The following is a 24,008-nucleotide window of genomic DNA, read 5'->3' as shown; positions in this document are numbered from 1 at the left end:
AGCATTTAACAAGAGTCCACTGGAGTTATGAATAAGGCCAAGGAAGTATTATCAGGATGAATCACTGAATGTGATGTGTCTAGTTAATACAAGTAACACTAATAGTGTTATAAGAAAAGTTTTCCACAAGCTGCATTTGTCATGTGTATCCTTATGTGTGATATCTATACATTTCGGCTCCCCTGGATCATGAATGTCCCCCCAACACAACCCCCCTCCATCCTTAGAGGGAAGTGACTTGAGCAAAGTGAGAGATGCTGAATGTGTGACTTTTCAGATGTTATTGGGCCACAATTCCCCTCAGCTAGCCAGCCAAACCAGGGGCAACAGATAACAGAGGCTGTGATCCAACATCATGGAGGTCCACCCATCTTCCAAACCCTGCACTAAGCCAAGAATAAGAAGAAGAGTTCATTCACTCAGAAACACAGAGATAATGGTTTACTTAAATAGTTTTTAATGATGGATCATGCTGATGTTCAATACGATTTCTAACACCACATTTCAGCACAAACAAATATAGAAGTCATCCAAATGACAGAATTATCAGTGATAAGAGTAGAGTTATTGCCAGCAAGACAAAGGTTTCATCTCCAGCTGACAACAAAGCAAAAACTAACATGGCATACATACCTTCCAGGTACCAAAGAGAAGCAAGGCAGGTTGTGGCAAGGAGGAGGAAGGTGAGACTGGGGTGGTGTGGGGCAGGAATAGAGAATGCTCTTAACATGGACCACAATTATGTTTCACTCACTGGCCAGACTGTTTCTTCACAAATTACCCTGCTTTGACCCAGAACATGTGGTTCAGATCTGCAAGGCACATCTGCTGGTTACAACCAAGGCAATTCATTTCCACCCCATGCTTTCTTGGTACTCAGCAAGATCTCAAACAAAAGTATAGAGATGGAGAAAAAACATTTCCTCCCTTCCAAATCATGGAGGTGGGATGCCAGACTAAGACTTTTTAGAAAGGGATTCCTTTCTCTCACATGCAAGCACTCTCTCACAAGACAATATACAGCACACTTCAGTTTCAGAGGTAAAATCACATAGAAGAGGGGGACTTTACTCAGTCTTGGCAAACTCCATGCATGACTCTAAGCAAGGCACTGGCTACAAGACAGATCTTGAGATTTTGGTCCATAGCAGCCTAAAGGGATAGCACTGCAAGCTCTCTGCTTACCTTGGAGACATTCCTTTGTATCTGTCACTGTTGTCCCCATAAGGTTTAGGAAATGCAATATGCACTGAATTAAATTAGCACTGCTAAGTCAGACATGCCCGGTGGCAAAAGGGAGGCAATGTTTAGGAAATGACTGCTGCTGTGGTTTTGGCCCTAAATGGCACAAAGACTCTATGAAATTGATCTCCTACTCTAAGATGGCAGATAGACAAAGGTTTCCCTACTATAGTTGTGCCCCATTATTTTCTATGGGGCTTGAGCATACGCTCTTTTCCCCATACGCGGGGGAAAGGTCTGGAACAGATCAACCACATATCGGGAGGGCAGATTGTATCTGCCTACATATATATTATGCAGGGCCAGAGACCTGACCAGAGGTTGTCTCCCTAACCTAGTATAATCAGGACAAGAGGGTTGCCTAGGTGGTGAGCCCAAGCATGGCACAGGGAGCTAAACATTCTCCCCAGTCCAAAGCAACAGGGAAGCGCTGTGTTTTCTGATAAAGAGTATGTGTACAAACATCTCCACAGTCACACACGTCAGGCACTAGGACACTGGCAAAAGCAGATAGGAGAGTAACCCTCCAACTTTTGTTTAAAAAAAGAAGCAAACAAAAATGTTAAAAGAATTCTCCAGGGAGAAGCAGTCAGATTTTGTTTGGGAAAGTAGTGCAGATGTTATGACTACTCTTCCTTCTGCACCATTTTTCTAATCTCGGTCCATTCCCCCAAAATGCTACTCTCCCTCACATAAAAAAAAATAAGGACAACTATAATGCAGGCTCCTGTATCCTTTGTTCTTCATGCAAGAACAGATTTGGAGGAACAATTTAGATCAGGTAAATGTACTAAACCCACCCTTCCCTAATCTGGTGCCCTCCAGAGCTGTTGAGCTATAGTCCTCATATTCTCTTTAGGCTGGCTGTGGGATTATGGGATCTACAGTCCAACTGCTCCAGACGGTGCCAATGTGGGGAAAGACAGGTTAACATTTTCCTCCTCCTCTCTATCCTCGACCAGTGCCACTGATCTGTTCAAACTGGAACCACTTCAAAGCAGAGCTTGGAAAAGTTACTTTTTGGACTCCCAGTGGTCATACTATCTGGGAAATCCGGGAGCTGAATTTTAGAAAAGTAACTTTTCAAAGCTTTGCTTTAAAATCATTTTTTTAAAAAACAAAGCACAATTCAGTCTTGATCACAGATCTTATGCAGCTCAGAAGACAAAGACAGTTCCTCTCCATACCGAACAAGCGTCACCCACCGCAACTGCTATAGAGGACAACCTTATCCCTTCAGTGCCAAAACCACTGTTAGCCATCACTCACCACATTAATAAAGGTATGCAACCCTTAGAGAAATTCAGAAAAGATATACAAAGGTTAAAAGTGCCAGATATCTGGCACACAAGCTTTTCCCTATTATCTCGAGCTAGAATGAGCTCCTCCCTGCTCACAATAATCCACCTCCTAAGGCAGAGGTTCAAGGGTTGAGGCTGTCCCTGAGCCAAAAAGACTAAAAGCTTTGAGCAGGGGTAGGTAAAATGCAGCTTGTGAGCAGCATGTGGCCCACAAGCCATTTTTAAGGCCTGTGGAGCCTTTCAGAGCTTCCCTGATTCCCTCTACCCTCGTTTTATTTTCTATTTTAAAATGATGTTTTCTGCTTCTGGAAGCTTGCAGGAGCAGTGTTTGGGTTTTTTCAAGGTCAGAGGATCCTAATCCTCCACAAACTTTAAAAAGTTTAAAAAAAAAGAAATTGACACCCAACAACTTCTAACTGAATATTTTTTGTTACTGGGATGGGGGTGGTGGTGGAATTTTTAGCCAAACTATGGTCTGTGGAAGGTCCTGGAGGCCAAAAATTGCCACCAAATCTTTCACCTTTGCCCACTCCTGGCTCAGGGGGCGGTAAAAGGCGAGGCAAAGGCTCTTGTCTATTGACTGTACTTCACTCACAGTGAAAGGTTTTATTGTGCAGTGGTAACTGTGGCAATACGCTACAGTAGGTGGATGGGAAAGGAGAGGTCTGGCTCATCCAGAAAGAATATTTTTTACTGGCCAATGGAAAACTGCAGCTAGGAACAGCCAAGGAAAGAAGATACTGTAACATGAAAATACATGTGAGCTAGCAGAAGGAGCTACCATGGTTGTTTAGCTTCTGGCCTGGCCAAACACATAAATCTCATTCTGAACCTAACCAGGATATGTGCTTGTTCACTGGTGCTTTGTTTTGCCTACATGCAAAAGTACAGACATGCTATGAGCTCCTGAGTTTAATCAACAGCTCCCTGGCTCATCATCTTCCCTGGATCTCTGGCTTCAGCTCAACAAAGAGCACTGCTGGCTCTCCCATCCACTTGCAGGAAGCTCTCTTCTCTCCCCTGCCCTTCCTAGATTGCATTCTAGACTCTGGTAGGAGCTTCTAATCATTTACAACTCAAGAATGTCCCCGTAGATTACCAAGTGCAAACAAAACATTAAGGCTTTTCCAGGAGAACAGAGAAGGTAATGGTATGGAAAAAGGAAACTAAAAGGGTTGATGGGGAAAGAATGGGTGTGTGTCCAGGGTCTCCTCATGCTCACAGAACAGCCCATCTTAGCAGGCCAGAATGGAGCTGATTGGGAGCTGGTGATCCAAGTTCCTTCAGCGGGCATCTAGACTGGAGCTCATAGTCAGAAGGTCTTCCTCCTGGATGGTCTCCAGCTCCTCTGTCTGCACAGCCTGAGTGATGAGAGTCAGCTCCTGAGAGAGCGTCTCGTAGCGATAGGCCACCCGGATGTCTGGCACATTGGTGCGCCGGATGTCATTGCCCTCTGGCCCCTCCTTCAGGTAGTTGGGCCCAAGCCAGTAGCTCTTTACCTGGGCAATAAAAGGCAGAGGCCAATCCATGGTTAGAATAAGTGGCACTGTATGATTTGTACTGCTTAAGCAGAACACCCACAGAGCCCTTTAACAGTCACACCAAGGTCCAGCACTAGCACAGGCCCTTAAATACACACACACACACACACACACACAGAGGCCCAGGAGCATTTCTTTCCTCTCATATGCAAACAGCAATCCCACATAATCTGTGAACTTTAAGTACTCCCTCCACTTATTTCATTATTTGTAGGAGATTTTTGATGAAAGAGCTATGCACTTTTCTCTAGCAAAGGACTGAACATTGATTCCATAAAAGTAATGAAATCAAACCTAGAGTCTTGCAGGATGACCATTTCCCTTTCATTATGTATGGTAGGGGAGCATAACTTGGGAATTTTACTTTTTGGACTATAACTCTCAATGGCTGGGAGGGAGGGTTCTATGCATTGTCGTGTAGAAAGGAAATTTACCAAGCTTGGAGAGGTAGAACAGTATGCCTCAACACAGACATTGAAGGCTAGAACTAGTACTGTGCAAGAGCTGGTAACCTGCAAAGAACCTTTAAAAATTTCTATTGACACACTGAGTCTGCATCTTATTTCCCATGACTGTGTCACTGGCTGTATATGCTAATTACCCTTAGGTTTTGTTGCCTAAGAAGTCTCAAAGAGTTTCTTAATTTCAGAAGCCAGATAGGTAACACCAGTGCTTAACCCTGTACAGGTCCTTCACTACTAAATTTAAGTGTATTTAAAGGGGAAGGGCTGAGAGAATATAGAAAACATGAGCAGTGACAGCCAGTGACTTCCATGTCAGCATCACTTGGGGTTTCAAGTCAGAATTTTTTAAAAAGCTATGGAAGGTGATGAACTTATTTTAGGGATAGGATTCAGCACTTGCATAATCTGGGGCATGCTTCAGTGTGGTGCACTGTGAGTTGCAGAATCGCTAACAAATTCATTATCCCAATAACATGGGGGTTAGTTGCTCCCCCTTTGCCAGTGTGAAGCCAGGATATGAAGTCAGGGCCATTACAGACCGGCCCAATATGCCAGCTTCTGGGCAGCATGGTGGGGCATGGTGTATGCATGATGCATGCCCTGACGCTGCCCTAAAGCTGGCGTTATGCCACTCTGTTAAAAGCTATGCCGCCAGAGCACTGGAAAGCTGTGGTGGTGGAGTTTTTCCAGCGCAAAAAGCAGCAGCAAAAAGCTGGTTTGGGGCCATGGCGTGTGGTTGCCACAACCCCAATCTGGTGATCAAAGGGGCAGCATCAATCTGTTTCAGCTCTCAGTCTCCTTCAGAAATTATTCAAGTTTACCTTGTGGGAAAAGCCACTCATGAGCACACTGTTACGTGCAAGTTCGCACATATCACAGGAGCTCAGCTTCCACACCTGTGTGGCAATACTGTATTCCTCCATCAGGGGCTCCTGTAAGAGAGACATTGTTGGTCAGGCTGGTTAGTGGACAATTGCAAATGGACACATGTAGTGTGAAAGCTAGCAGTGAAAAAAACCAAGCCACTTGCAAGAATGCTTAAAACTAAGCAGAACCATATCCAGTCAAAATCAAAACAACTTCTTTTTTATTACATAAATTTGAAAAATATGTGATCAGCATATCTGCAAGATATCTAGACAGATGAAGTACTATGTAATTCCCTAGCAGTAAAGCTCCATTACATTGTTGTGCCAGCCTGTCAGAAGTATTGTTCCATGTTGAGCCAAACTCAACAACAAAGCACATTCAAAAGCTTGCAAATATTATGGGTTTAGAATACAGTTCCCCAGACAATATGGCAGATTCTGTGAACTGTAATCTTCAAAAAATCTTTCCATTCAATGTTAGAGATTACATTGGAGATGGACCCCAAAGTGTTTTTGTTAGGCATGTTGAATGATGATCTGGAAAAAAATATGGGAAAATTATGTTTTATTTGTTAACCGCTGCAAGATTCATAATTGCAAAAAAATGGAAAGGAAAAGATGAATTGACTGTACAAGAATGGCTTCTGAAATTGTATAAATTTATGGAATTAGATAAGTTGACATGTTTATTAAAAGATAAAAGCTTAGAAAGATATAGAACGGAATGGCAACCAGTTATTAATTATCTGAAAATGGAGAAAGGTGAAAATGGAATAATAGCTTTTGATAAATGAAATCTGTATATCAGTCAACAATAAAAGAAAACTAAGTAAGAATAAAGGGGAAAAAGAGAGATACCAGGGAAGATATCATGGTATGAGAACAGGAAAGAAATTTAAAGGAAAAAGGGTTTATATCTTCATGTAGAATCCAATTAAAGTTACTACAAGGAAAAAGGTAAACACGAAGGTCATATTTCCCAGGGTGACTGGAGACCAGTAATAATCGCTGTAAAGGAAAGGAAGTTTTTATATTGTGTTTGTTTTTATGTTTATGTGATTGATGTAAGGTGTATATGTTCCATGTGGTATGGTTTGTGTATGTAAAATTTTAATAAATACAAAAAAAAATATATTTCCATTCAAGCTCTTTTCCAACACCTCAAGGCATGTAGAGACGTTGACTGTTCTACGGGACAGAAATGAGCCCAAGGAACAGATCACTAGGTGGCAGCATGTATGCTCTCAGAATCCACACACTCATGTCCCGAGAGCAACAGATGGCAGGTTCTGGTCCAAGTGTACAGCACATTATGTACTTGTACAAACAACAAAATCTGAAAATTCTGTTTTCAGAGAAGTACACATCAAGAAATGAAACCTGAAAATATGACTAAAAAGGAGGGGAATAAATGAAATTTTGTATAGTGAACAACAACTGCTGAACAAATCTCTGACCAAGAGATAAGACACGGGCTGGCCCATGGCATTGTGCTAGCTGAATTGGAACAGCCATCAACCACCAGACAGTTTTCTCAGTTGGCCAACTGCTTTGTCTCCTGAGACACAGCATCCTACAAACACATCTTCCCCCACCCTTGGTTGTAAATATAAAATAATAATAAACTAAATAACTAGTAATTTTTGTCCTTTCCTAACACTCAAAACTAGCACCTGAGGAGACCATTTCACCCTGCTTTGGGCACAAAACAAGAAATTCTCAGACTTCAAGGTCAAACTCTACAAGTTATTAGGCATGGAAAATGTTGTGGAACAAACTAGTCTTTTAAAAAATGGAAACAAGATATTGGCACTTATTTTTCAAAAGAGGGTGTGTGTTGGTGTTTAATATTAGAAAAGATTGCTGAGTTGTTTTCAAATTGATCTTTTCATGATTTGTGGAAGGAATGCCTGACATGTGCTTGGGGGGACTGTTGATTGAGATTGAATTAATCCTAGAGGATGAAGACCTCTGATAATTAAAATAGAAACTGTAAAATTAGTCCAGTATATAAAATATTCAATAAAATATGTAGCCAGTAAAACAGGCCAAAGGGTCGCAGAGTAAAACACATGTTAGAGGAATTGGGACAGACACCTCATAAGTTTTCTATGTTAGTGCCACAGGTTTCTGAAGAAAGGGAATTTGGAATAATTTGACCAACATCCTAGATCATGGGTGGGGAAAGTAGAGCCTGCATGCTGCCTGCAGCCCATGAAACCCAAAAACCTTGCTTAAAAGAGAGAGAAAATCAGTGCAACTTTCAGACAATTTTTGCCTGAGAACCACAAAGGAAGACCTTCCCAACATAAAATACACAAAACACACCAATCCACAACTTCCAACATCTCCATTTTCATTGGAGTCCCTCTCAAAATGGCAACAGGAAGTGATGTGACCCTGTTGTCATTCCTGTCTCTTTCTCCATCTAACAGCAGGAGACAAAAGGAAGTCCCTGATGCCCAGTCAACCTCCCCTCCACCATAACAGTAGTCCCACAGGACTTGGGGGATGCCTATGGGATGTGGTGGTTTTGGACAGGATGAGAGCGGTTAGCCTATTGTGCCTTGTTCAAAACAAAACAAAACAAAATAATTAGTGCATATAAAGTATGCATATATTAGAAAGAAGTTTCTGGCCTTGGTTTCAAAGAAAAGTAAGCATCATGGAATCTTGGCAGGATGAAGAGAAGAGGATAGTTATTGCTGTATACCAACTCCACAGGAAGGACCAAAAAGGCATGAACTTTATGCCATAAAACAATGTGTGGCACTGGGGCTACAGGCAGCCTCTAGAGACTATTTTTGAAGCCTACAACCACTCCAGAGAGTCCCTTAACACTCCTGAACACCTACAAGTTTGTTTAATGGCCTGTTGGCTGAAATAAAATTCATTCATTCATTCACCTACAAGAGCAACGATTCCCTTTTAAAATAGGATGTAGTCCCTGGCACCACACACAACACTGTTCAACACTAAAAAATATACTCAATTTTCAAAAATAGATGTGGACTTCTGGCTACATCCAGTATGGGGTTGTTGTTTTTTTAAGGTTTTTTTTTTTTGCTGTCATACTGGAGGCTCCCAGGGAAAGAAATAGAAATCCAAACCCTCCATTGTTGCTCTCCTGCCACAAATGGTTTTCAGCTCCTCACTGGCTGATTACTGGAGCCCTGAAGGTAATATATTTAATTTTACCACCCTCATATCAGAGAGCAGAAACATACATTGTCAAATGCTCTGAAGAAAAGTGAAAGAGTGTTTCATGAACTATTTATACTGCAATGGCATTAATTTGTTTTTACTGCAATGGCAGAGGGATTTTTAAATCTATTTCTTTTTGCATATTAGAATTAATGAAATTAACCCGATAATGGTCATGCATGTTTTAGCCTGGCTAAACATGCTGAAAATTTTTCCTTCTTACAGGTTGTTCCCAAGCAAATTTTAGAGATGCATAAAAGAAACCTCATTTATTAGAAAGTGTTTTAGCTGCAACATGTAGAACTGTTTTGCAGAGGTTAAATGCTACAGGAAGACGGAGTACAGCTTGTCACCCCCATGCCATTTCCCACTGGGTTACACCTTTGCTTGGCTGCTGCTACATCACACTCACCTTAGTGAAATGGAACTGCAGGGGATCATCTGTGGACAAGGAAACCATGAGGCCCCGAGACAGGTACTCTGGCAGTGGGTTACGGTGGTAGCTCAAAAACAGGCTGTTATTGCTAAGTGGAGACATGGCAATACCAATTTGGGCCAGGTAGTAAAGGTACTGTAGCACAGGTGCCTATGGAAAAACTCAGGGTTACACACAGGACAACATTTACTACAAAAGAGTGTCATCTGATGTTTGGTGAGGATACAGCAATGATACATGGGTGTACCCCCCCCCTTTCACCACATCCAGAAGACCTTTTCAAGTTACGCAGAAACTTATTTAGTATAGTATTATCTCCACTATTTGGGGAAGTTACTCTATGCAAAACAGTCCCAACTGTCTGCCTCTACATCTCCTTACCTTCTCCCTAGGTCACAAGCACATGCCTAGTGTTCAAATAATATAATGTTTCCCATAATGACAAAACATCCTGAGTCAAATGCAGAGGGAGTATAAGAATCTGCACCATATCAACTGAAAGCAGCTGCAGAGCTTGAACTACGTTTCCCAGAATCCTCCAGAAATCAAGCTTTGATATTTGTCCTTCTAACTATTGCCTAGTCTGCCTGACAGCAGTTCTCCAGTCTCACACTAAGGTCCTTCTCACCACCTTACTCTTTTAACCAGAGATGCCAGGTTATCTGAAATGCTGGAGATGCCTAGTAGCAGTCGGCTCTCCTTATCAACGGATTTTTTATCCATGGATTCAAGCATCCACGGCTTGAAAATATTCAAAAAAAGTATAAATTTCAAATAGCAAACCTTGATTTTGCATTTTATATAAGAGACACTATTTTGCTATGTCATTGTATTGAATGGGACTTGAGCATCTATGGATTTTGTTATCCATGGGAGGTCTTGGAACCAAACCCCAGTGGAAAACAAGGGCCCACTGTATGTGCATCCATATGCACATACACATGCTCCAGGTTTCATGTAAAAACAAGCAAGTTTTGTGGCACCTCAAAGATTAACAACTTTTCTTTGGCATAAGCTTACATGGACTGCAACTCACTTCTGCAGATATTCCTCAGAATTGCTATCATGTGCAGCACCAAATCTGGTCTGATCTTGGCAGCTAAGCAGAATTATGTCTGGTTAATACTTGAATGGAGGGCCGCCAAGGAATACCAGGTACTGTCAGCTATGTTTTAGATGAAGGCAATAGCAAACTACCTCAAAGTATTCTTTCCCTAAGAAAACCCTATGAAATTGATAGAGCTGCTATAAGTCAACATGCAGCTTGAAGGCACATACATACACAGACCATGTAGTACTGCATATTTCTCACTCTCTCACCTTTCGCAGTAGGAGGCCATGTGATATGTTTTCTGTCAGCATGAAACCTGACACCAGATGATGGATAGGCCCAGCCTCCCCACAGTGAGGCCGCAACACAAAGGTGTGGAAGCCTCTCTTCCTAGAAAGAGACAGAGCAACAATGTACACAGCTCAGTCAATGCTGTTATCTCAATACAAGCCATTCTCTAATAGGAGGAAGTAATAAGGTAATAAGATGAAAGAAGAAATGGAGACTAAGAACAGACTCAGAGGAAGATGAGAGAAGAAATGGAGGCAAACAACAGACTCAGAGGACCAAATGTGTAAAGTCAACACATCTTAGGAGCCATCAGTGCTCAGGGGCTCAGAGCATCAGATTGTCTGAAATACTGCTGTCTATCATGCTGCATGCAGGGAGCCAGGATTCAGGAAGTTGCATTCAGCTCCTTAGAAGCTAACAAGTATGAGAGTCCCATTCTGAAATGCAGAATGGAGAGGGAGATAAAAATAGAGTCACCAACCTGCGCAGGTGATTCAGCACCACCATGTTGGCGTATGTGTAGTAAAGGTAGTAGGAATAGGGAGGGTTGTCTTCTTCTACCCAGTTCCCAGGCAAGGGGCTATCCAAGTTGAAGATGTGGTGTTCTGGTTTGGACTCATCATCTACACTATCAAAGCCATCTACCTGCAAGTTCAGAAACAAGGAGAAAGAGAAAGAATGAAAGGAGAAGGCTCCATTCAGATTCAAATACACTTAGAATTTCTCTTACTTCCTGTACTTTTAGGGAGATACTTATCAAGACTACCAAGAACAACATAAGAAAGAGTAGCCAAGTCAATTACTTGACTGAGACATCCACAAGAAAGCAGATGTTCAAATGCTAGAAGACCTAGTGTTTAGGTATATTCCGCCTTGGCAAAGTCAGTCCTTAAGGTAAGGAGCAGCCAAGCTATATTTGGTACTGCTGCCCTTCATCTTGCCCCTGACGCTCCTAGCCAGCCCTTTCTGAAGTCTTGGAAGACTGTCTTCGCATTTCTCCCACTCACTTACATGCTCCAAGAAAAGATGCAACTCTGGGTGGCTGGCAGGATGGATTGTAGCTTCAAAGAGGGGTAGGAAGATGTTCTCCAGCATCTCCTGGAAGTTGGCCAGTTGCTTCTTTGTTTTGTACACATCACTGTTGAAAGCCAAAGAGATGAAAAATCACAAATGTCATTTGCTGGAGCCTGAAAATCTGGCAATGTTCACAGGTCTTTGGTAATTCCATCACACACACACACACACACACACACACACACACACACACACACCATTTTGCACTTCATGGGTACCATTAGATGGGTAGCCTAATGATTAACAGACACAGAAAATCCCACTTCTGCCATAAATTTGCTAGGTCACTGATTCTCAGCCTTTGGCCTTCCACATATTTTAGACTACTGGCCATACTGTCTGGAGCTTCTGGGAGTTGAAATCCAAAACATCTGGAGAACTAAAAGTGAAGAACTACTGTATTGGTGATCCAATGCTTATGTAAACTACACCACTTAGACTCAATTTTCTCTGAAATACAGACAAATAACAATACTGAGCTGAAACAACTAAAACTGCATATTGCTTTTTAAAAAAATCTGATTTCTACAAATTGTTAGAAATTAACAACCACCGGTTGTATTATTAACAAGCCTCCTTTCCTTTTCATTATCAACAGGAAGAAAGCTCCTTCAGTCTCTTTCTCTCTCTCTTTGTGTATTCAAACAGAGAGGTTTGGGACATTCCTGCCCCAGCCAGCACAACAGGTGTTCAGCTTAGAACATGCAACCCTATCAGCATTGCTTGCAAGCTGTGTTGATAGTGTAGATGAGCAGCTAAGCTTCAAGTGTGCTCTCTCACTAAGCTAGAATTACAAGTATGGTTAAGGCCAAATATACAGATCTAACAACAGACAGATGCCTCTAAATTTCTCATCAAGACGGTTTATTTCCCTGGCTGTTGAAAATGAAAAGAAAGCTACTTATAGTTTTAAAAATGTGTGACCTGAGGTATAACTGGATGTATTTGCATTACATGTACAGTAGCTTACTTTTTTACATTAATATTATATACTCAAGAATGGCTTATAAGTTCTGTTTACTTTTCCTTCGTATCACCATTATCACATCAGAAAAGGCTACTTGGGCTGTAATCCTAGTCACATGTATCTATTCTTGGAGAAACCCTCACTGAACACAATGTGACTTGTTCCTGAGTAGACATGCTTAGGTACATACTATTAAAGAAGTATTAAAAAGAGATAAAAGGTGACACACATTTGCAGACCAGTCCTGGGTATGTTCACTCAAAAGCAATTTTCACTTAGCTCAGTGGGATTTACTCTCAGCTACGTGTGTACAGAACAGCATTCTGAGTGGCCTAACTATCTGCTTTAATAGCACTGTTTTCTGCACTCTTCTAAAACTGAAGTGATGGAAGGCTGAGATGCACCATCTTGGCCTAAAGATATGATATCTGATGAAGAGGAGAAGGAGTACAGAGTGTCAGCCTGAGACGCAGAGAATTATTTTCCTCTGCAATAAACACTTCCACTGGGTATTGTTGGTATGTCACATTAGGGCAAAGTATAGGATCAACATATATCAGAAATGACTTGAAGGAACACAACAATAACAACAACAACAATTGTCCAGTTTATAATACAGTAAATCCCTTTTTCATTCAACACATGTCTACATTTAAAAAAAAAGAATTAGTTATCCCCCCTAACCACCATATAACTAAAACAAAATATGTGTTATTATCTACAAATACAATAATATTTGGGAAGCGGGAATGCAAACGAAAAGAGAAAGATCAATTCATTCATATTTTTATTTAGGCAGGCTTTTGAATCTTAATTATAGAGTTGCAGTATGTGAAGTGGTGTGCTGTGTGTGTGTATTTCTCTTGTTTATTGAAACTTTGTTTTAAATATGTTTTAAGTGTTTTAAATCATGTTGATGTTTAATTCCTTTAAACTTTTGTAAATGTTTTGGTTTAAAATTATCATAAGATTCTTTGAATCCCTTTTTGAGGAAAAGGTTGGATATACTGTATATATTCAACTATCATGAAATTTATGCCCCAAAAATTGACCGTAAAATCCGTTAAAACCTTCTCTCCCCATCCTCCTCTGGATCTCTCTCCCCACAAAACACCCCATTTTCCCCCAGTTCCTTCCCTCTTCAATCTGGTGCTAACCATCTCTCCTCATCATACAAACATCCCTTTCCCTCCAGTTCCTTCCCTTTGCAATCCAGTGTTAACCCTTTCTCCCCATCAAACACCTTCCCCTAGGGAAGTGGTGATAGCTGGTCAGGGAAATGGAGAAGGAGGAGAAGGAGAAGTGGTGCTTTCCTCTTTAGATCTTTTGTTAGATGCCCCTAAGTTTTACCCTCAACTTATCCACGGGTTGATCCTTGGGAGATCTGGGAAATATAAATAAACATTATTATTGTTGTTGTTATACCACCAAAATCCATGATTTTGGCCCTAAAACCTTCCCTCAACTTACACATGAGGTTGACTAGTACACGAGTATATATGGTAAGTGCAATAAATTATAGATTAATAGTTTCAGTCAAGGAAGCCATGACCCTGACTTTGCAAGTGCTGAACAGAGCAATTGATTATCAGGGCTCTTGCAGCTCTGATTCATAAATGAAGCTGATTGAACAGCAAACAACAACAACAACACTGCCTGCATGTAACCACTGCAACTGTCCCTTAACTTCTTTTAAAAATAATAATCTGTTTTAACAATCTGTCTCTCTCTCTCTCTCAAGGGAATACAGCATTGCCATAAAGGTATGGAAGCTGAGCTCCTGTGACATGTGTGTATTGGTATGCAGTGGTGTGCTTATGAGTGGTTTTTCCTCCAAAGTTAAGTCGGATCATTTCTGAGGAAAACTGACTTCATGTTCTGACTTTGCACTCAATGGGGAGTGAGATACTGGCTCTGATGTCAGCAGAGTGCTGAATCTGTGCCCGGTATTCATCTAAACTTAAAGGAGCTATCCAGGGTGCTGAGCCCTATGTCAAAACAGGTTAATAATATTAAATAACATCTTTTAAATTCTGACTAAAACCCACAGCAAATTCACTACTCCACTGACATGGACAGCCAGCTATTACTGCTCATGCTTATTATACCTACATCTGTCCCTGACCTTTTAACACAGGTAGATCCACAGGTGAAGGACCTGTGCAAGATTTGATCAAGAAAGCCACAGCCTTGAGTTTTCAAGAGCTCAGGAGAGCTTTGGAGAAGTGGGGTTCAGGGAGTCTCTCATTCATAGGGGTTGCCAGCAGGTCAAAGCCAACGCGATAACAAATAATATTCTAAAACAAGCAACTGTACTTTTGTGCCAGGTCATTGAAATGGGGATCTCCACAATGCAGGGATGTAGTACTCACAAGAGACGTGGCACCTGCACAAGCCAGCGCACGTTGTTGGAATGCACCTTGTGTGTCACAGCCCACTTGGCCAACTTGTCCCATTCATCTCGTGCTCGGCCATAGATGGAGAGTCGCAGTTCTGCATTCTGGTACTTACTCTCTTCTAGGTCAGACATTACCTCCTGCCAGAAAAGAACATGTTTGTTGGTCTTAACATGTCCACAAAAGAGCAAGCATGGAAAGGCTGGTACAGCAACAAATACTCTTATGAAACACACATAGGCACACCTTTCTTTGTTCTGGAAATAAAACATGAATCAGGAATGATAAAATCTATTATGAAGCTATATAGAGCCCTTACATGTGCCATGTGTGTGGAAACAAAATAGCTCATTTGCCTGGAATTCTTCACTTTGGCTTCCAACTAAATTTCTCTAGACTAAGGGTGAGGCATCTTTGGCTCTCCAGAGGTTTTAGGCTACAAATCCCACCATCTACACCCAAGAACAGCCATTGGCAAGGCATAGTGGGAGTTGCAGTTCAAAACACATGGCACACAAACTGTTCCTCCACTCCCCCTTAGGCAGATACATTCCTAGTTTACTGAATCTAAGAAGGAGTGAGGAGGATTCTGAAGCTTGGAATCTAATCAGACCTACATTGTCTCCTGACAGAAAGGAAAAACTGCAAGCCTATTGTGTGGTGAATAGAAAATCGGAGAAATCTGAACCTGATGTAAGTCTTCATTTTTCCTGCTGAAGTACAGAAACTGCTGCCAACTAAAAATGCTGGCAGCCTAAAAATGCAAGCACTTTCTAAAAACATAACAAAGTATCTTACAATTTCTCATAACTACAGAGTGGGGCAGAACAGGAGTGTGCAAATTTATAAGGCTAATCTAGTAATGGCCAAAGCTGAAATGGGTCTCCAGTAATTGTTAAGTCTTCTTGTCTCTTTTAACTCTATTAATTAATATGAGCAAACTTGCATGTCTTTCCCCAGCTTTAAAAACCAGGAACAAAAATGCATACATACTTAGACTTACCTAGACCTAATTCAAACTGTTAGTACTGACTAGAGTAAACATACTGAATCAACCTCTGGATTGTAAAGCAACATTGATTCAATGGATTTATTCTCACTGGGATTAGCAATTGGATTTACTTTGGTTTTAAGGAGACACTCTATAGTATGCAGTGAGGATACTAAGTAGCTCTCACCTTGATGATATGGGCAAAGTATTTCCCAGAGACTCTGTTGTCAGTCTTGATGAAAATCTCTCGCAGGACAGACTCACCAATGGGATTGTATTTGGCATTGAACTTGTCAAACCGATGGAAGGTGTTACGATCCTATTCACAGAGGGGGAAAAATACCATTGGAATTAGATAACAATAATAATTATGATTCTTCTGTTACCCACTTAGCATCTCCAGTGACTTCTCAACTGCTCATCAGAGATGGCCACCATAAAACATTTTTGTTCCAACTATACAGAGGCAGTCCTGTAAACTGTGCCCTCCAAGCCCAGAGGTTGCTGCTCAGCCTAATGAGCATCTTCATCTTTAACATCCCCTCTAAGCCAAACGTTACTGCCAGAATACCTGCATCTGGGCAAAATGAGGCTAAACTTTCAACTGAGTAAAAGCTAGACATGTGGTCATCAATGAATAGAGCACAGGTAGGAATCATGTTACCTTCCAAGTATTGGACTTTAACTCGCAGCACTCTTTACCCTTGGCTGTGAGCTAGCGCTGGTGGGACTTGCAGCCCAACAGCATCTGGAGGGCCACATGATTCCCACCCTGAAATAGAGGGAGAATTAGGAACTAATATTCAGCATGAAAGACAGAACTGTAGTGTGAACACAGGGAGCAACTAGAGTCTCAATTATACCAATCTCATCCCTGAATAAGCACAACATTTCTAAACAAGACAACAGCTTTCAACAGTCTTTCCAAGACAAGCAGCTTTATCCTCTTTGACATTAATATTTCACATACCGCATGGACATCAAGTGTGTCTACACTGAGATCATAGGCTGTGAGATTCATGGTCTCAAAGACCTCCTTTAGAGTTTGCTCCTTGCCCTTCTCCACATGAACAATCTCCTCCAGGTGCTTCTTCATCGCTCGTTTGATGAATCGCAACAGATGCTTCTGGTTCATGCAGGATGATGCATGGATATGTGTGTCCACCTGCACAAGAGGTTAGTGAATAAGGGGACAAGCCAGAAAAAAACAGAGTTCAAATCTTAATTTAGCTATCCATTCACTTGTTGGCCTGCAGATAAACCACTATCTTTCAGCATAATTCCACACCCGTCAGTCTGTAAAATGGGGATCATAATACTGACTATCTTACAAGGTTCTGAGAATTAAGATAACTGTGCTTTTGAAAAATGGAAGCCAAATCTTAGTTGCTATCTAAACAACTGGCATGCAAATATATGCAGGCAGAAACCACCCTCTGAAACCAATTACCATATATACAGATATACCTCAGTTACCAGAGTAGATGTGTTCCTAGGCACTATTTCTTTAACATAAACTCTGTCACCAGAGGCAAAAATAACATGGGAACATTTGAAACAAAAATCCGGAGCACCTTGAACATATTTCAGCAGACTTGTTTTTCAGAACTTAAGGTATGCTCGTGTGAAATAAAACAATATAGTCAGGTAAGAACTACATGTCTAAACAAAGACATTTTCAATTTTCTAGGCTGCTGTTGTTTACCTTGCCTGTTGTAAGGAGGTATACATGGCTACAGTTGGATTGGCTAGACCAGAATATTGCTCTTTCCCTCCTCAGACCTTGAAGTTTATCACACTGGCCCTGAAATGGGCCCAGTGCGTTCTAAAATGTGCACGCGTGGGGGCGCGCATGGAACAGGATGGGGCTACGAATCCCATTTTATCGCATGCTGGAATGCCGCCTTTGCCACTGGGCATTCCAGTTGCATCCCCATTCCGTTCCAGAGGGCGCCATTACTGAGAATGCTTTAGAACAGTTCTCAAAAATGGCGCCCTCTGGAACGGAACAGGGACGCAACTGGAACGCCCAGCGGCAAAGGCAGCATTCCAGTGTGTGATAAAATGGGGTTCTTAGCCCCATCCCGTTCCATGCGCACATGAACGTTTTAGAACGCACTGGGCCCGTTTCAGGGCCAGTGCGATAAACTCCTTTATTGCATTGTTTACCACAAGGAAGCTTATGCAATCCAGTACCAAGTTTGTTTCTGCAGCACTCCATCACCATCTGTCCAATATTAATGCTGCTAAAAAAAACCTTTTACCTAGACAGCAGACAAGGAAGAAAGGGAGGCTTGGCAGCCATAAAAATAAGTTTCTTCCTCTGAGGTTTTATTAACTGAGGTATGATTGTATTCAGGTTCAACAAAATAATGGGTCTGTATCTCCATCAAACCTTTCACTCTTTCCTTTGCCATTTCAGAGGCCAGGAATTGTTATGATCTGGTAGAATTTCCTGGATTCCAGCAGAGCTGGAATTGGTGGAGGATTCTGAGTTGTAGTCTGCAAGAGTGCAACCCTTCAGTACTGTGGTCTACATGAGTATAACTCTTGTACTCATGTGGACTGCAACTCAGAATCCTCTATCAATATGGACACAAGGGGATACTGATAATAGTTAATCCAAAACCCAGTTTTGAATTCCAGTTATGTGTGATTCTAAGCAACATCTGTAACAGTAAAAAATAGTACTGGCACCTTCCGGATGTTGTAGAAATCACGATGTGGCACCCTCTTCTGGGCTGCCAACTCTTTCATCTCATTCAGCAGGACATGCATCTGGAACTTTGAACTTAGGTACTGCAGTCGTCTGTAGCAGAAGGATTTTCTGTCAACCAAATGTGAAAAGAGAACAGGGTAAGCTTTGCATACCTCTGATCAGATCCTCTCAACACAGCAGGGCAATACTAATGCCTGAAAATCTAGTTTTGATATGTATTGCCCTAAAACTCACTTCATCCCCTGTCAATGGTCCAATAACAACCTCTGTTTCTCACCCATCCTTCAAATGGATGAGAACAATTAGGTACTATTTTCCAAAGACCGGATATGAGAATTAGAAGTTAGAACAAACTTTTTGTAATTATAAAAAAAAAGTCATAGGCTGTAAAAATATTAAGAAAAGAGGCATGATCTCTCTTAAATCCTGCTATGAAAATGAATTCTACATGAGAGAGGCCAAGTTTGAAATCCACGTAGCTTGAAGGTAACCAGCTAGACTGAGCAGAATTTCTGTTTGAAAGAAGGAACCTATCAAGCCTCATTCTTACCTATACAAATCAAGACAGCAGAAAAACTTTCACTTACATGGGACCATTAATTATCAGAGCCATAAGGACATTCATGTCAGCAACAAACTCTTGCAGGTCAGGGTAAGGCAAATCCAGTTCTGTGCTCCTTAAAAAACCCAAAATCCCAACAGATCAAATTAAACATTTGGCACAAATGACATCAACCCAACAGCATGCTGGATAACACAGAAAGAAGGCAGGTAGCAGCTATATAGTATATATTTGTCTGGGTAATGTGTACTGTAAAGTCAAAATTAGTCCTGCCAATAGCATGTTACAAAGAAGAGCTAACTCCAATCACTGATTAGATGAAATAAGGCTTCAGAAATGTATGTTGGATTGCAATTTCCATGATCCCTTACTACTGATTAACCTGGCTAAGACTGATGGGATTTGCAATCCAATGACATCTGGAAGTCCACTCAATTCCCAAACCTGAACTTAATTATAGAAGAGTTACAGAAGAAGATTTTATCTCAGAAAAAAATTGGTAAACAAGATACTCTTAATTTTAAAAAAATACATATTTTCAATATTAATTTGGCAGATATTACCATTGTTTAAAATTTGAATTGCCAGAAAATCTGATTCAATAGTGCACCAACTCTGGTTATAAAAGTATCTTACCATATGTATTTGGTTCAATAAAAATGGTATTCCCAAGTATTTTAGGTTTCTTTTAAAAATAAAACAAGGTAACAGCTGTCACTATTATCTAGATAATTGAAAACAAAAAAGAGGTTTCTGGCAATCGTTCATATTTTGTCTTTTTACATATTACTCTTTTCTTTATTTATACCTCTTTTCCTGCTACTGCAGTATTTAAGGACTCAACAGACGGCCTCATCAGATCGAGGCAGCAGCAACTGCATGCTGCAGCCCTGATCTGGCCTTTCCGTGATGCAAAAAGAAGCCTCAAAAGCAGCTCCTTTTTGCACCACGGAAAGTGTACCCTAGTGGTGGCAGTGGCTTTTTGGTGCTCCTTTGCTGCAGCATATTTAAATGCTGCGCCAACGGAGCACCATGGCACCCCATCATGTGCCAATCTGTACAGGCTCTACATCAAGAATTTCTGGTTTTTGAAAAATTCAAACTTGGGTTTCAAAGTAATGAATATATACTGAAGAACTTCCTGAAGAACTATTCCCATGGATACTGCAAGGTGCAAGCTTGTCCATAATGCTATTTAAAAATTCTTTATGCAACCACTGAAAGGGACTATCAAAAGTATTTGGACTGGTGAATCATCAATATGCTGATCACATCTCAGTCTATTTTTTTTTTACACCAAATCCAGGAGCTGCTACTACTGCTGTGTGACACTGGACTCGGTTATGGTTGGATGAAGATGAATGAATTGCACCCGAATCCAGACAAGACATAAATGAGAATAATGGGGGGATCCAGTAACACAAGAAAATGATAGAGCTGCCTTTCTACATGCAAGTCAGACTCCAACTGAAGGTTCAGATTTATAGTTTGGTCTTGATTCAACAAATCAGACAATTTAAATTATCATCATCAAAGACAATAAATTAATCCTTCTAATTGTCAAGATTAACAAATTAATTTCAAACCAAGCTCTGGCAATGGTGTTTAATGCTATACCATGTATATATAGGGAAGAGGGAAGACTTTATTTTAATTGCACAGTGCTCTGAGTGTGTTAAGTTTATTATCAATGTTTATACACATTTAATTAATAACAGATACTTTTGAGTGCATATAATGAACAGTCCTGATATAAAGTGGATTTGCCTCTTTGTGCTTTCAAGGCTGTGTATGTTTCAAGGCTATCAGTCACATCCTCTCCCCCAACCCTCATTTAGGGGGCCAGTCACACTTACTTTTTTTGCACGGAGAGATTCGCATCTGTGAATTGATTCAAAATTGATCCACCATTCCCACTGAGTTTTAAGGCAGTGAATCTCTCCATGGCATTTAAATCTGGTCTGAAGTTCCCATTTGCCACCATTCCGGAACAAAATGGAGGTGCCTCCATTTCCTAATGCTGGCTGTGCGATCTGAATCAATCCACTATCTTACTCACACTATCAGAGAGGCAGCTCATTATGGTTCTTAAAAAATTGTAGCGATGAGTCCAGGAGTACTCCCAAACTGCGAACTTTGTCCTTTAGGAGAAGTGTGACCCCATCCAGGACTGGTTGACAAATCTCCTTCCCTGGACTTGAGGTACCTATCGCAAGTACCTCCATCATCTCTGGATTCAGCTTGAGTTTGTTTTCCCTCATCTAGCCCATTACCGACCCAAGGCAGGCATCCAGAGGGGAGATGCCATCCTTAGTTACTGCATCAGTCGGAGACACAGAGAAATAGATTTGGGTATCATCAGCGTACTGATAACACCGCGCCCCATGTCTCCAGATGATCTCACCCAGTGGCTTCATGTAAATGTTAAACAGCATGGGGGACAGGATGACACCCTGAGGGATGCCAGATGTCAGCTCTCTTATAGAAGAGAAGCTGTCCCCCAGCATCGCCATCTGCAATCTGCCTGAGAGGTAGGAATGGAGCCACTGGAACGCAGTGACTCCAATCCCCAACTCTCTCAGGCGTTCCAGAAGGATACCATGGTCAATGATATCGAAGCCTGCTGATATGTCCAAGAGCACCAATAGGGTCACACTTCCCCTGTCAATGCCCAGACGGAGATCATTGACTAAGGGAACAAGGCAGTCTCAAATCTGTACCCCGCCCTGAAGCCAGTTTGAAATGGGTCGATATAATCGGGTTCCTCCAAGACAGCTTGGAGTTGTGTTAGGCATATGCCATCCTTACTTATCTGAACAAAACATATAGGATCAACAGTACAGAGAAAGTGCCCTGAGTGACAACTGCTAACCTCCAAATTTTCCCCATCACTAAAGAACATCCTCTCTTAGTCAAATAGGCAAACTGCCATTCTTCCTTACTTGTCTGTGACATCTTGCTTGGTGTACACGTGAACTACTCCATTGACCATCTTGAGGCCAAATCCAAGGTCTGCAGGCATTGATTCAGGGTCACACTTCTCATAAGGGTGCTGATTTGTAAATGGTGGGTGTACTGGAGCATCTGCAGCACAGGAAGGAGTATAGTAGTTATTTAATAGGAAATTAGCATACATATAGTATAGTCAACTAATTTCTGGAGCCATCTGTCTAATCAAAGCCTGAGGGGGGAAAATTGTCAATCCAGTTTCTGCCAGAGTTGCCAGGCAAGCAAAACCAACACAACACAAACAATACCGCACCATGGTGGCTGAAGTGATAAGGAACACAATCAAGGCAAAAAATGAATATAGGATGCAAGTGATCCACTGGGTCTCAAGTGTGCAATTTCCTCCCCATTCACCCCAGTTGTGTCTACATCATTTCATGGGATCACAGAAACCTTGTAGAACAGGGCCTCAGGTCCAAAGTTCAGTTTTCCATAGAATCTCATTTTTTTCTTTTTTTGGAGAGGAAATTTCTAGTTCTCATGAATGAAGATTTTAAAATGTGTGGGGAACCCCTCACAATCCAGGAGGGATGGCTAAGCAAGGTTTTAGTAGCCATGGAACTGACGGCTTCAGTGTCCTGCATACTCCTTACCTTCCCAATCACTAGCAAAATCAGAACAAAAGTACAGAGCTAACTTCACCAGTATTTTCTAGCTTAGCTTTTCAAGATTGTACAATGACCTATTTGTTCCTGCATCTAAACATTTCAGCTTCAGTGACATGCTGGCCATGGAATTCTGGGAGTTGGAATTTTAAAAAATTAACTTTTCTACCTTTTGTTCCTATGTATCCCAGGCTACAGACAACACAGTGCATGCTCCTGGGGCCTTCACTGGTTATTAGCACTGAAAAGTTACCGTTTTGGACTCCAGTTTCCTAAACACAACAGAGAGATTCTGGAAGTTGTAATCCAAAATGGTAACTTTTTCAAAGTCTGGTCACAACAAGAGGATGGGAGCTGCCCTCGACTATGTATTGCATCCCAAACACCTTGACTACCTGGCAAGTAACCAGAGAACGAACACTATTCACATTCCTTTCCTTATCCATCTCTTAGAATTCTCCTTCACTGTAAGACTAGAAATGCCCTTTCTCACCCATATGCCCAGACCACAAGCCCACCTGCTGCCACAGGGGTCTCCGGAATCTCTTCGTACATCCTGGGAGCCAAGGGCTTTTCTGAAAGGTCTTGCAGGAAGCGAGCTGTGGTCTTGCAGAAGCTTTGCAGAGAAAGTCCCATGTATTTCTCCCGAATGAACAATGCTTTCACTACACTCTTGGCAGCATCCAACAAGTCTGTGAAGGGAACCTGAAAAGGGCAGAAGGGGGAAGGAGAAGAATTAGATTGTTCCTATCACAGGTAACAGGCAGACCTAATAGGCTTAAGAAGTGATCGGCTACAGATAACTAGCCCAAATATGTATAAATAAGAATAATGTAATACTGGAATCATACCAGTGTAGGAAATGATAATTGATTCCAATTGAACATATTTCATTTCAGCAAACATATATAGTATGTATAAAATAATGTCTGGTTTCATTCAAACTTTATTACTGAGACCCTTCCCAGGCTTGGAAAAGCCGAGTAGAGAATTCTGGGAATTGTAATCCAAAAGTAACTTTTATGCTCTTCCTCTGTTTCAGTGCAAGCAGGAACCATACAGTTCTTGGAGGGCTCACTTCCCAGCATCCCAGCAGATCCCACCACATGGGATAGCACTTGGATTTTGCACTGAACTGTCATTCCCATCCCACAGTAATTCCCCACTGAGAATTGTGTATCATCACCAGAACAGCAGTTTTCCCTGGCACCCCCACTGACCCCTCACCAGCTGGCCTAAGGAGAAGAATGGGTGCAGATCTCTGGGCTACACACAGAACTTTGTTA

The 24,008-nt window shown here is 41.4% G+C and overlaps 1 protein-coding gene across 8 annotated transcripts in view; it reads right to left on the bottom strand.

The window, feature by feature from the left end:
- Positions 1–440: 440 nt before the first annotated feature.
- The window catches only part of AMPD2 (adenosine monophosphate deaminase 2), a 61,936-nt gene continuing 38,368 nt past the window's right edge, over positions 441–24,008 (bottom strand). For all 8 annotated transcript variants that reach the window (XM_089514854.1, XM_089514851.1, XM_089514853.1 and 5 more), the window contains 13 exons: positions 23,241–23,427; positions 22,051–22,192; positions 19,134–19,223; positions 18,525–18,654; positions 16,798–16,992; positions 16,015–16,146; positions 14,813–14,976; positions 11,411–11,537; positions 10,881–11,044; positions 10,378–10,498; positions 9,034–9,207; positions 5,370–5,480; positions 441–4,042 (listed from right to left, as the gene is read on the bottom strand). In XM_089514854.1, the coding sequence (XP_089370980.1) occupies positions 3,827–4,042; positions 5,370–5,480; positions 9,034–9,207; positions 10,378–10,498; positions 10,881–11,044; positions 11,411–11,537; positions 14,813–14,976; positions 16,015–16,146; positions 16,798–16,992; positions 18,525–18,654; positions 19,134–19,223; positions 22,051–22,192; positions 23,241–23,427 (1,953 nt within the window). In that variant the 3' untranslated portion in view covers positions 441–3,826. The remainder of the gene's footprint in view (positions 4,043–5,369; positions 5,481–9,033; positions 9,208–10,377; positions 10,499–10,880; positions 11,045–11,410; positions 11,538–14,812; positions 14,977–16,014; positions 16,147–16,797; positions 16,993–18,524; positions 18,655–19,133; positions 19,224–22,050; positions 22,193–23,240; positions 23,428–24,008) is intronic.

This window comes from Sceloporus occidentalis, unplaced genomic scaffold (genome assembly GCF_023333645.1).
Source record: "Sceloporus occidentalis isolate IW3139 unplaced genomic scaffold, rSceOcc1.0.p SCAF_3, whole genome shotgun sequence".
In the NCBI taxonomy this organism is placed as follows: domain Eukaryota; kingdom Metazoa; phylum Chordata; class Lepidosauria; order Squamata; family Phrynosomatidae; genus Sceloporus; species Sceloporus occidentalis.
The sequence above is the reverse complement of the archived record's forward strand: the minus strand, read 5'-3'. Positions and strand labels throughout refer to the sequence as shown.